Below are 14084 nucleotides of genomic sequence, written 5' to 3'. Positions count from 1 at the left end.
TTAAGGACAGCACAATGATGAAAGAATGAGTAACTAAAGGAGAAAGGAAACTCCTCCATAAGATGTAAGCTGCACAAAAGTGACTTAGTCTTATTCACTGTGGTCTCCCTAAACATCCAATATTAGGCTTGCAACTTAGTGGGTGTTTCAACGCAGAGAAACATGAATCTAGCAACGGGCGCAGTGTCTCACACATGGTGAGCACTTGAAGGACTCATTGTTCAACAACGAGTCCTTTCATTAGTTAGGATGGGACACAACATAAAGCAGGGGAACAGGACGTTGGTCTTACTTTACTATCTTTATCTGGCTTGGTTGCTGAACTGTTCCCACAAGTCAATGATGCGCTGTCAGGAGAGGTGGGAAGTCCAGGAAGAATGGTCACTGTCCGACCACTGGGCTCAGTCTCCAGAGAGGCGGTGGTGATGCTCGGAGAGGTCAGTGAAGCAGTCGCAGCACAAGCCAGGGGGGCATTGACTCGACCCATATTGATGGCAGCTACGTGGGTGGCAGGGCCTGCCATTGGAGGTGGAAGTTGTGGGGAGGCCAAGGGATGATGAGGCAGGCCCACAGATGCAGGGCCCAGGCAGGCAGTGTTCTGTACCTGGATGGGCGTCACCGCTGCTGTAGGGCGTTCTTGGTTATGTGCTGCAACTAGTAGTGATGGGAGAGAAAACAGCAAAATTTGACCTTCTAATAAATGCTACTCACCAAACCATGAGTCATTTCACTGCATCAGACCATAATGAAAGGTTGCTATTGCACTTTTATAAGAAGTAATGGATGCACAGTGGTTTAAAAGCACTTAATCTTAGCTGGGTCCTTAGACACTGTTTTCCTTGAGTCCACTGAGAGCCTGGAAGCTTAGCGATAACCCCAGGCTGTTCAGTTAAAAAGTCTTTCCACAGATTTATGGACACAGCCGGTCTTTGATGGTACTCTACAGTGTCAGATTAGGTTGGCCTCCAAGCCTTTTGAAAATTATTCTCCATTTTCTTAAAACAAACAAACAAACAAACAAGTAAATAAAATTATTCTTCCTTTTCTTATTAATCATCTTCCATCTTTTGGTTTTTCTGACAGAATTTACAAGTTTACCCTATCACCGTTACCCAAGACTCTTGGTAGGTTTTCAGTGCTATAAGAAGAAGAAAAGTATTTAAGATCCCATTGGGTTTAAAACAAACTTGGAATTAGGTTCATCAGAAATCATCAGCACACTAGTTCATGGAGTATGATGCAGTGGTCACGCGGCTGGCATCAGGGAGATTTGAGTTCATATGGTCTTGAATGCAGAAGCCATATTTCCAAGTCTTATTGACATTCTCAGGATCAGCCTAATTTCTTTCAGATTTTCAATCTGTAGATCAGGCTTGAATTCATGTGGGGGACAGGCTTAGCCAAAATAAGCAGATGTGAAGTGTGCCACTGACTAGACTGTGCCTGCTTCTAATTCCTAATGTTATTCATGACTTTAATATTACATCTGCTCTTCTCAACATCTGTTATAAGGGATCTGGTACTAGGCAAGCAACCCTCTTCCTGATACTTTTCAGTCTGGTCTCCTCCTTACCTGTCCTCACAGCATTACGGGCCTGGTTAACTGTCATCTGCCCAGTCATGTGCAACAAGACCTTGGCCTGAGGACTTGTCTGGATATGAGCGGCTGACACAACGGCTGTGGGGACAACACTGGGACTCCCAGCCATACCATTTCCCTGGAGCTTCTGGGCAGGCCCTCCTGCAGTGGAAGGACTGACCATAGTCACCCCTCGACTGGTCTGACCAGCAGTAGACATAGGGACTTTAGCTTGGGAAGCATTTGTCACGGCCCTGCCAAGACAGAAACACAGACAAAAAGCCCAATCCATCAGCAAAATGGGAGAGAGAACAATTAAATGCAAGAAAAATGACTCAGGGCGTTAAAACAGAACATTTTAAAGAATGAATGGAATAATTTTTAGAAAATGTAAGAATCACAAATTCAAAGTAAAGATGGCCCTGAGGGAGAGAAAGGTCTTGAAATACATTCTTAGTCATAGAAAATTATACATTGCACGCTGCTCAAGAATATTCAGTTACTGGGTTCGGCTTTCCAGATCAAGGCCCAACACCTCTTGCCTGTAAGGTCCTGGATTCTTCTGCTTTAGCTCTCAAAGAAGCTGATTTGTTTGTTATTGCTGCTAGTAACATTAGCAGTTTTGTTACATTTGCATAGCTTTGCTCATGGTTTTTGCCCTTCTCCCTGCTTGTTCCTAGTTCTACATCACAGAAGTGCCTGTGTACGTGCATGTGTGTGCACATACACACATGCACACACTCTTAGAATGTTCTCTCTGGCTACTCTTGACCTGTCTTAATCTCATGTATGTTTCAAGGTCCACAAATCCTGTCCTTTTAAGAAGCCTTGCCTAAGGCTTAGGCTTAAGACCTTATGTATGATTCTATTGTTTCATGTGAATTTCTTCCTTCTACAGCCCTTGATTACAAAATATGTCATTTTTAATATGTAAATTCTGTATTAAATACTCCTGATTCAGTAAAAGTTCCTTGAAAGTAGGCCCAGTGTGAAATGGTTCTTCCACATTCCTCCAGTTATCAGGATACAGCCAGCTCTAAACAAACATTTACAGGTTGAGTTAAATTAAATTAGTTCAATGTAGTTTTGTATAATGTATTTTTTAAATATTCTAAATTCGTTTAAATAACAATTCTACACATAGTAACTTTGTACTAAGTAGAAAACTTCATTAACTCAAACATCCTTATTTACTACGATAAATAACAGAGAATTTATTGCATCTCTTCAGAGACTGTTAATAATTTGTTTTTGAATGTTATGAAACTGCTTTCCTTCATTAATTTAGTCTTTTTTTGTGGTTTGGTTTGTTTTATTTCCTTTAGTTGTTGTGGTGGTGGTGGTTTATTGTTTGTTTTTTTCCTCGCCAGGGAAGGTCTATCTGCCATTTTCTGGATCCTGAATGTAGATTTTAACATATACAGAAAAGAAGGTTTATATTGATTAAAAATCTGCAAGTCAAATTAAAGCTAACATTCTGTCACCATCTGCAACAATAGTGATTTTCATTTGATTAGGCTGCTGGCCAACCTATAAATCAAGGCCAACAGCTGACAAACATGTCAGTTCATTAAGCCATTTATTTAAAATCAGGGTGTTTGAGGAATGATTTAACACAGTTAAACCTAGAGCATTTATTAAAAGCCCAGTGGCTAAAACTGGGGCTCCCTCAATGCCATTATAGGTCCTTCCATTCAGTTTCTAAGGCTACTTTCCTTAGTGACCAGAAGGTAGACTACCTTTAAATAAAGAAAATTTTGAAAAAAGAAAGAAAATTTTGTATAATTAAAGCTCTTACTTCCTAGTATCCTGTAACAGGGCTTTTCAACCTCAGGGACATTCTGGGTCAGATAATTCCTTTCAGCAGGAGGCTGTGCTGTGTAATACAGGACAGTTAGCAGCATCCTTGGCTTCTATGCACTACATGCCAGTAGCAACCTCCTCCCACGTCCTCCACAGCAACAATCAGAACTGTGTTCAGACATTGCCAAATTCTCTTCAGGAGCAAAATCACCCTTAATTGAGAAGGATGAAGGATCAATGTTGTATTTCAGGAATTTTATTTCTGACTATATTATAGAAATTATTGTTGGACTTCCGAGGTAAACCCCACGCTATTGGAATAAATACAGAGCCAGACGCATAGGCTTAAGCACTTCTTCACTGTGTGATCATAGACAAGTTATTTAACCTCTCCAAGCCTCCATTTTCTCATCTATTAAGTGGGGATAATAATAGTGACTATATCGATGAGTTATTTAAGGTCTCAGAATTAATATGAGTCATCCATTTAGAAATCTGCCTGCCTGGCATATAGTAAGCCTTATGTAAACATGTAAGTGTTAATAATATAGCTTTTGTTTATACTAAACATGATATTTTTTACTTTTGAACAGAAAAATACCGAAAATGGTTGGATCTTCTCACATACAACTTAAAACAAATAACTTAAACCCCAGTACATTTATTGGTAGAAACCTACAGTTTCACATATACCCATGTAAAAAGTAAGCTAAGAATTTGAGTAGAAGAGACTTCAGCAAATATGGATAGGAGTTTTTAAAATGTTGGCTAGGTAACAGGCAATAATTATAGTGTGAGAAGGAAACTTGGATAGGCTGAAAACCATGGAAAAAAACAAAGCTTCTCTGTCTAGAACTTAGTAAGCCATTTACTCAGAACCATACCTTGTGACTGGTGCCACATAATTGCCAGGGAAAACCCCTATCTTGCTGGTATGCATCGATGTCCCTTTGAACCAGCCATCTTGGCAACGTTCAAATACTAAAAACATCTCCCCTTTTCTCAGCTCCAGCTCATCCTCTTTCCGGGGAGTGTATGGATATATAGCAACATACCTAGAATAGAAAAGAATATTTGATTTCAGGCTGAGTAACAGACAAACCCTGGCATGCTCAAAAACTCTTCCTTGGTACAAAGTCTTGAATATTTTGTACAGATATAAACAGAAAATATAATACTTAGCCTGTAAGTAGCATTGGTAACTGTCCATTGAAAGAGGTTTTGCTGCCTACATTTGAAAGATAGAGGCCTTCCTGATTAAGAACTGCCCACCTGGTCCCCCCAGTGTGAAGGTGACTATACCACCAAATGGTATTCTCAGGGTGTGAAAGAATTAATGCCACTTCCCAAAGTGCCTAACCTGCTGCTGGGGTTTAGGGACCCACTGGGAAACTTGAGCTCTTCAAACAGCACTGGTAAGACGTGGGAAGTAGCCCCACATGAGGACATATGGCACGAAATCCTGCTGGGAGGCACGACATGCTGCTTTCCACACACAAGCTGAACCTAGAGGCTTGGGTTGCACCTGCTTTTGTATGCTCAGCCAGGAAAAATACTGAATTTGAAAAAGTCAAAAGGGAAAAAAAAGTCCAGGTCATAGAGAGTGTAAAACCACCCCACAGTGCAAGGTGACTGTGCCACCAACATATGGAAACCAGGCAGGTAACGATAACCAATAGTTTTTGCCAGGGTTCTAAACTGTTCCATGTATAAAATCACATAATGTAGGAGCCAAAAAATCTAGCTGTATTCTGCCATTGGTAAATGTTAACAAGACAATTAGATTTTTCTGGATACTTATGGTTGGGCCTTATAGCTTTTCCAATGCATATTTGCACTAGATCTGATTTGTGTGGAAAATGCCTTCCTGTTCCTTAGTATCCTAACGTAAGGAATGAAAATGGAGACCAAAAGCTCAAACAGGAATTGTACAAAAAGATGGCACTATGTGCATATAATATTATGAAGAAGCAAACACTATGTTTCCCTAGACTGCAAAAGGCCTCCACTCAGCAGGATGGCTGCCTACTGAGCTCATGTATTGGGCCCATTTGGTTTCAGCAGTTTCCTAATTATATGCATGACTGGGTGTAAGTTTGCAGAACACAAACCACTTTGGTGAGCCATAAGCCTGTCACCAGCTCATATCAGAAAGGTGTTTCTCTACCTCTGCTGTTTGGGCTTAGTTTGAAATAAACTTTAAAGCAGTAATAAATGACACCCTCACTTACACACTGGGGCGAGTCTGAGGCCGTAAATGTGCAATCTGGTCAGTGGGTCCCACTGTGGGTCTCGGTCCCATTGCAGCAGCAGCAGCAGCAGCAGCAGCAGCAGCAGCAGCGCCTGGAGGTGTGGAGGCCAGTAGAGGGGGTGGGGGAAGAGGAGGATTCATAGTCTGGTATGAGAAGACAGAGAGAGAGAAGAAAGAGAAGAGAGGGAGAAAAAGAAAGAGAATAATAATGAATTATTTATTTACATCTTTCATGGAAGGTGGGAGGGAAAAGGAATCAGGAATCCATAGGAAAAGACTTTAATGGAATCCACAGGGAGCAGAACCAGCAGGCTACTTTGTATGAAAGCCTCCTTTAAAAAAAAACAACAAAAAAACTCATCTCTTGTTCTGCTTTAAGATCTTAGAGCCACAGCAACTTTTTCAGCAAACAGGTACGTAATGACACTTGGAAAGAGGGAAAGAAAAAAAAAAAAAAAGGAACAACTGCATGTAATTTTAAGATTAATGGCATTTTTAAGTATAGACTTGGATAAGAATCCAAACACCTTTGAAGAGGGCAGCTATAATGTCACACTGCTTGCTAAGACGTAATCTGTGATTGTTTCTGTAACTTGAAACTTAAACACAACACAAAACAATTGAGCTGCACTATATCTCAAACCATTCCCTCAGAAGAAAATTTCCTTTGATGCCTGGTTTCCAAACAGCCCAAACAATAGCAAGCCACAATCACTGGGAAATTGTTGCTACTTTCGCTTATTCTTTTCTTAACTTTGCCAGCTTTTGAAATTTAGTACTATCAAGCCTGGTAATCTTTAACAAGTAAACCAGTGAAAAGCTGCTGGTTCCTTTATGGGCACAGACTAATGGGGTTCTGCCTACAGGATTCCATGCCTTTTGAAAATCAATGGAGCAATTGTTACTTTCTGATCTATAAACCCCAGATGATTCTTTAGGGTCTGTATACTGAAACTCCTGGGAAAACAGGCACACAAAAACTTGCCTGAACCCCCACCTCGCCCTCCCCAAATCTTTGAACCACTAGATGTAAAAACTGAATTAAAAGAGAAATAAGGAGACTAAAGAATGCACCTAGGAAAGCATAAATGGCTTCTACATATCAGTGTATAAACACAAAAAATCCAATGATTTCTAAACATCGTTCACAACAGTCACTTTGTTTCTATTTTTTTAAATAAAAATTCACATCTCATCAACATTTGCTTCCTTCATCTGCGGATTAGCTGATTAATGTACACAGTTCTGGAAACACAATAAACTACGCAGAAAAAATTTCAGAATTCCTGACATATGTTGCAACTGTTTCACACATTGTAATTTAATTTTTTGCTGAAGTGACTTTCAGGAAGGATTTTTCCCGTACCGAAGCTGAAGGTGTTGTAGAACATTCAGTGCAGAAATAAATGAGGCGCAGCGCTGCTTACAGAGTGCTAACCTGGACAAGGCAGAGGGCAGTTCAAAAAGTTAGAACTGCATGAAATGTTGCTCACATCATCCATGCAAAACATGGCAGGCAGCCTTAAGATTTGTTACAACTCTGGAATTGCCTGTACTGGGGCTTAGATTCTTCAAAACCTTTAACCAGTAGAAGGTCAAGCATTCATTCCACTAGGTCTCCTCCCAGTGACAAAGTAGAGAGAAACAAAGATAATCCTGGTAAAACACTCAGTACATGTGACCTGGGCAGTTCACTGGTAATCACAACACATCAGTGGCTTGTCGGGCAGGATAACAAGTCTAGACTGTACTCAGGATAATATATGCAGACTGTAAAATTACCACTCAACCGATTTCCACTTAAATCTTCCTAAACCCGATTTCCAAACAGTGTGGCTATGGAAATGGGGAGACCAGTGCATGTGCTCAACACGGGGCCCAACACAAACTGCTCCTAGAAATTACTTAAAATACTACCCAAGGCACAGAACCAAAAAGCTCCATTTCACACTCTAAGTAGAATTGTATTTGCAAGAGGAAAGGAAATTAAAATGGTCTGTTATGGCTTAACATTATTAAAACAGAGGCTGTACTGGGGCGCCTGGGTGGCTCAGTCGGTTGGGCGTCCGACTTCGGCTCAGGTCATGATCTCGCGGTCCGTGAGTTCGAGCCCCACGTCGGGCTCTGTGCTGACAGCTCAGAGCCTGGAGCCTGTTTCAGATTCTGTGTCTCCCTCTCTCTCTGACCTTCCCCCATTCATGCTCTGTCTCTCTCTCTGTCTCAGAAATGAATAAATGTTAATAAACAAACAAACAAACAGAGGCTGAACTAAATTAACCCTAAGAAGAAAAAGGCAAAACAACATCTACAGACCTGACAAAAACACGTCACATTTTGTTAACAAAATGTAAAATAAGGTCACCTCTTGTAGTTAAAAAAATACAGTAAACTACTGTTTCATGTACATTCCTTTCACGGAGAGTAAGTCAGAAGTCATTTGAGGTACAGCTTACAAGAGCATATTCTGAAAGACCCCAAAGGCTGTGCTCGAGAGAAAGTGTAGTTCTCTCTCTTTTTCTGTTGTTGGAACACAGACTGTCTTAATAAAATTGGGCAGATTTTCCCCCAGTGTTGGGCTACATATCTTTGGGGAAATAGGCATTTGTGTGTGCATGTGTACTTGGGATATATGCACACAAAGACCAAAGAGAGAAAGTCTGATTAAAATCAGACTCTTAGATGTTGTTCCACCCTGTGGGGTTGGTAAAATGATAGGGCTCTGGTGAGTCCAAGGCTGTGACAGACTAGGAAGTTCTGTGGGTTGCTTTATAAACAACTTAAACTGAAATAATCTGGTGATGTGGAAGTTCAAAAGGTAATCCACTGTGTGCTGTGCTTCAGGCAGTTTGCTATCCTGCAAGACCTGAAATTTCTACAGAGCAAACCACAGCCTTCCATTCACCCAGAGCTGACCTGGAGACCTGCTTATTATTTCACAGTCCGAGCCAGCCCAGGCCCCAGAGGCCAAGGCGCACTCTCCACCAGCAGCAAAAAACATCTATGGACCTGCAAGAAGGATAGGTCACATTTTTCTAATAATATTTTGTTAACTTAATACTGTTCAGAACCAAATACCACACTTAAATGTCATTTTCACTAGACACTGCGTGCTAAATTAATAGGAGCTTTGAAAAGTACTCATCACTTGTAGTTTTATTTTATGGAAATGCAGCACGTCTATGTTATCAAAGTAAAGCTGTCTATAGCTATAGGCTGGGCTGCAGAAATACTGGTGTAGAAAACTAGATGTTATTCTGATATCCATTAAAAATGAGCATCCTCCTTATGTTTCTTTAGATTCAGATCTTCTGTTTGTAGTATGTGGTAACGGTCTGAGGCAAGAATTGCTATTTCTGAATAACAGTAAAAACAGGACAACAGTTCTGCTGATGTGAAATGATCATACTTTGCCATGTCCAGGTTCTCTGTTTCCCTGACCCACTGACCTTGAAAGCAGTAGAAGAAGCATGGGCTTTGGGGGCAGATAAACATAGATTCCAATCCCGGCCCAGTGTCTTAGGGCAGTCCTCAATCTCCCTCTTACGTTAGAGTGAGCACCAGAAAAGAAGTGTCCTCTCCAAGTGGACTGGATTCTAGGCCAGATGAGCCCAATTCTAGTGAGCATTGTGAGTGAAAAGTTCAAGTGCATGGGTGTGATACCCTTCCTCTCTGGTGCTCTTTCCTCTTTGTGTCCTTTCATACAACCAAAGAGTGGTTAGGTCTGGGTCTGGCTAAAGACAGGTGACAAGATCCATTAGGTCTTAAGCTTGGGCCAAGGGCTGCAGGCCACCTTACCAGTAAAGTGCTTTGCATTGGAGTTTGGGCAACAAGTACAACTGACAATAAAGGATTAATTTTCTTTCCAACTGTTCTTTAAGTGTGCATTTCCCTCATATACATTTCTACCTCCCAGAGTAGAAAAGTGATGGGCAGGATAGACTCTGGGCATCTCTGGGTCCCCTGGGAAAATCCCACTGCAATACCCCCCCAATCCCAGCATCCTTTTTTTCCTCACACCTGATTTCCAAACAACCCACCTTCAACCCTACACATCAACATCTCTAAACAGCCTGAGTACTGAACTCAGACGCATGTAGACAGGCTGGTGGAGGAACAATTCAAGCTGCTGCATGATCATGCTTCCTCAAGTCGGGAGTGTTAGCAATTTCAGCAGCATTACCACCTGCATACAGCAGTGTTTGTGCAATTATGTGATTAGCTGGTTTTATTTTATGACAATAAGCAGGAAGTAGAAAAGTGGAAATACTGACACCAGCGATCAAAAAACAAAAACAAAAACAAAACAAAACAAAAAAACTTAGTGGTATCAGAATTCAATAAAATTAAGATAAAGATGGAAGGTCCCTAAGTCTTAAGTCTCAACTGGATGCTCATTGGAATTAAGCCAGTCAGTTGTGCGTACAGCTATGAAGAAAAAGGAATAAAATTTAAAAATATATTTAAAAAATCCTAGAAATCGATGCTTAGATGATTACGTCTAAAGGGAAAGATGTAATTAAGAATTTGGTAATTTTTAAAAATCTCTCCAGGAATGGAATTTCCCTCATAAATTATAGATTTATTGTTCTACATTTGATTTGTAAAAAGAGATACTTATGTTAGTTAACTGACTTTGTATCAATTACATAAGCTCTCTATGCCTCAATATACCAATCTGTGAGATGGAGTTGTAATTAGAAATAGTTTAGGTAAAGCTGCCTTTCCCAGTGCCCTGGAGCACAGCAGAAGCTCAATAAATAGAAGCTGTTGTTATGATTCATGAGACCATGAAGTCAGAAACTGTCTTACTCATCTTTGTATTACTGTCACCCAGCTCTGCAGACAGAAGTTAACAGACCCTCAATGAGTATTTCACAAATAAGAAAACATTCTGTGCTTCAACTTCCCTTAGGACAATATGATATGAATCAAGAGGTCTTGGTTCCTGAGATGCTGGAGTCCTTTTCTGTTGTTGCTATGAACATTCTGACCATATTCTATCCCTAATCCTGATTTTCAGAACTCATACCAATTCCAAAGCCTCAACTTGTCCCTCTCAAACTATTGACATGGTAGTTTCATTCCCCTCTTTGCAGAGCCTGTCCCTGATCCTGTGGATCAGTAAGTCCTGCTGAGCCTTCCATCATGGGCTCCAATGGACTAATTACATATTGGCTATCCTGAGAACCAGACATCATTTAATTTGCTTCTTTAAATATACACACAGACACACACTATGTGTGTTATGTGTACAATTTTTTTAGTCAGGGTTACATATTTTTGGAATGCAATCTGTTTATAAGTTGGCCACAGGCTGTATTGGCCTTTATTGACCTGCCTAATTCATGACATCTTGCAGCTAAACACCTCTCAGCTGGTACAGAGGATCAGGGATTATTAATCACTTATTTGAAAGTTTTTCTGCCCTTGTGCAGAAAATACAAGACTAACATAGATCCTCACCCTCCTCCCTTCCCAAAATTAGTTGTGGAAAAAGCCCTCACTACTATTAACATCCTGATGTCTGAATTAGATAGATGTAATGCCAGTTTTGCTCCTAATATTAGATATCTAACATTTTAACTGTTACATGTGAAATGTATAGGACAGTATGATCCTAAGTTCATTCTGCATGAAAGATTAGAAAGTCTCAATTCATAATAAAAATACTAGAGATAATTTTCATTTCCTATTCTAGTGTTGGCATTTATTACCTAATAAATCCACACCATGAAAAGCATAGTTTTCTCTCTACCAAGCTACATACAATATTGCTGTGATGGTGCTCTATGTCTTAGAAAATATTTCAAATTTTAAATAAGATACTTGCTATGATTAATGTAAGATACAGAGGGTACATGCTACTGAGATTTTTTTTCTCATTTAAACCTAACATATTAAATCCAAAACATTTCTGCCAACCTACCAGGGACTTTGAGATCTAGACATCTCCTGGGATGACAGACAGATCTGTTTATAATTAGTTTTTCATTAAATGGAATTGGCACAGTAGACATACTGTTTAATAAACCTTTCGCTTGCTTAACATGCAGGCTTTCTTATATAATCCTAGGATGAAATGGTTGAATGTAAATTAATTTTTGTATATTCATGCTCTCCTGTGACCCGTCCCATTGATTTGCCCTAGAGTTGCCTCCAGCTTAGAGCAACTGGCCATTTACTTACTACACCGTAAAATTTTGAGCCCATAAGGGATGAAATTCAGCCAGCTCTATGTCTTTTCCACTAATTAATTTTTCTAAGATCAGAAAAGGCAGTCTTTTTCCCTTAAGAAATTACGTTATAATTTTTCCATGTGAAGTAGTCATCTGGGAAGGGAAATACCAAGTGGTTGTGTATGTATTGGGGTGAGAAGAGAAGGAGGGAAAGGAGAGAGTCTTCTCTGGAGATGAGAGGGCAGGATGATTATGGAACTTGGCTCTGGTCAAAACACCCAGGGCTAACAGAATCTCATGGAAACCACATATCAATAAAAGTTAAATGAATTTCATCTTCTCCCCAGAAGAATCAGCACAACCTTTCCTGCACCAAGCAGTGGTGCTATCAAAGAAGCTGTAATCGTTCTGGGAACATTTAAAAAAAAAAATACAACTTTAACCTATAACCAGAACATTATTAACTTCCATTTAAATACAAGAACATGGTTAACTCTATAAAAAGTTTTCTAATGTCTAAGTCAAGCTAGGTAATAACTCCACATTTATTTATATCCACCTTGTTTCAAAGCAAAATGAGGCAAAAGGAAAATGAGGACAATAAAACTAGATGGAGCAAACATCTTGACTAATGTACTAATATGTTGTGAGGTCTTTGTTGGAGGGGGGTACAGATTTGGCTCCAAGCATTCTAGCAGAAGGAAACATAATCTTTACAGCATATAAAAAATCCACAACCTAAAAACAAACCAGCTGCCTAGAAGTCTCACTATTCCTGGTACAGAGAGCAGAGAAACCATAACCCAACAAACCAGGCCCTCCAAGGCATTCTGAGAACAAACCAGTGGCACATGCCACAGGCCTGCCTTGCAAGGGTCCTCAATAGAGACCAATAATGAGATCAATAACAGTCATCCCCTACTATAGTCTTGGCATGGTGCTAACTCTCCAAAGCAGAAAATAGTTGTTTCATTTTACAGGTAGGGACACTGAAGCTTAAAGACGCTGAGTAACTTTTCATGGTCATGTAAACAAAGAAGTGACTGAGCTGGGCTTCCAACCTAGGTCTGTGTCCCCACCATCGGGCCACACTGTTTCTCCAAGAGCATCACAACCAGTGAGACTCTGTAAAGCAATTTACGGGAGTGGGGCCCACTGGGGAGATCTGATTTAGTGATCTTTTCTATTCTCATTCAACTCAGCACTGGAAGAAAGAGTGTGAAAGCACAAGCCAAGGCACAGGACTGGATGAGAGATGACTCACAATTGCTGGTTCCTTGTAGTTCAATTGCCTGCAAGTTCAGGAAACAGGGATTTACACTATTGTGTTTCTGCTTTCTAAGGCTGAATTTGCTTGTTTCTTCCCTTTTAACTTTCTCTCCATAGTGTTCTTCTTTGTGTCTATCTCCCTTGGCTGCCTTCATTTCTCCTATTAATTTCTCTTGTGAGGATGTTTTAAAGCAATTAGTGTTTGGACTCTGTAGGATGCTAGGTGTTCAGAAGGAAAATCAACACAATCTGAGCGAGCCTTCCAAGACAGCAGTTACCTTTAGGCAGCCAGAGCAGCAGCTACTGCAGTGGAAGACAACCTACTAAAAGGTGAATCATAAATGGAGAGATTTGGAATTGACACACCATGTGACTCAAGGTAAACCATTTAGCCTTCGGGATCCTGGTTTCCTCAGTATTTCTATAAACCTGTCTTTGTAGGAAATAAGTGAAGTCTTGTAGAAACTCAAAAGAAATGAAAAAGAAATTTTAGGTTAAGCCTTCAGGAAATCAGGCTGGACTTTAATGAAAATGGAAAGCATTTTATAGACCTCTTCTAATGCCTTCAGGCCACTGATCACTGTTAAACATTTTGAAGGCTGTAGGCAAGAGGCTTTCTAATTTTTTCTGTAAGATCAGCGGAGATAATAGATGAAAGAGATCCACCTCCACCTAGCAAGTGTCAATGTAAACTGCAGGTGTTAGGAGGTGGGATGTGCCAGATTAACGTCACTAAATACCTGAGAGAGAGACAGAGATGGATAAACTGTACTCACTCCAAGGGCAGCTGGGTAGGGAACATCTGATGGGAAAGTGAACGAGGGGCCAGTTGTCACTGGGCTGCTGGGGGGTGGGGTCACAATTAACCCGGTGGTACTTATATGAACCTGCCAAGAAAAAGAAAAGTTAATTAAAAGACAACTACATTTAATACAACAGATTACTGGCTGAACCTTGGGGAGGCAAATCATAATTTTAAAAAAATCTGTAGTTTCTAGTATTTGGA

General features: G+C 40.3%; 1 protein-coding gene across 3 annotated transcripts in view; it reads right to left on the bottom strand.

The window, feature by feature from the left end:
• The window catches only part of SH3RF1 (SH3 domain containing ring finger 1), a 179807-nt gene that overhangs the window by 20126 nt on the left and 145597 nt on the right, over positions 1 to 14084 (bottom strand). For all 3 annotated transcript variants that reach the window (XM_042935114.1, XM_042935113.1, XM_042935115.1), the window contains exons 6-10: positions 13855 to 13965; positions 5614 to 5777; positions 4267 to 4437; positions 1574 to 1833; positions 293 to 654 (exon numbers count right to left, since the gene is read on the bottom strand). In XM_042935114.1, coding sequence (XP_042791048.1) covers positions 293 to 654; positions 1574 to 1833; positions 4267 to 4437; positions 5614 to 5777; positions 13855 to 13965 — 1068 coding nt within the window. The remainder of the gene's footprint in view (positions 1 to 292; positions 655 to 1573; positions 1834 to 4266; positions 4438 to 5613; positions 5778 to 13854; positions 13966 to 14084) is intronic.

The sequence above is a fragment of the Panthera leo genome, chromosome B1, assembly GCF_018350215.1.
Source record: "Panthera leo isolate Ple1 chromosome B1, P.leo_Ple1_pat1.1, whole genome shotgun sequence".
NCBI classification, from domain to species: Eukaryota; Metazoa; Chordata; class Mammalia; order Carnivora; family Felidae; genus Panthera; species Panthera leo.
Note: the sequence above shows the minus strand (reverse complement) of the source record. Positions and strands in the feature narration are given on the sequence as shown.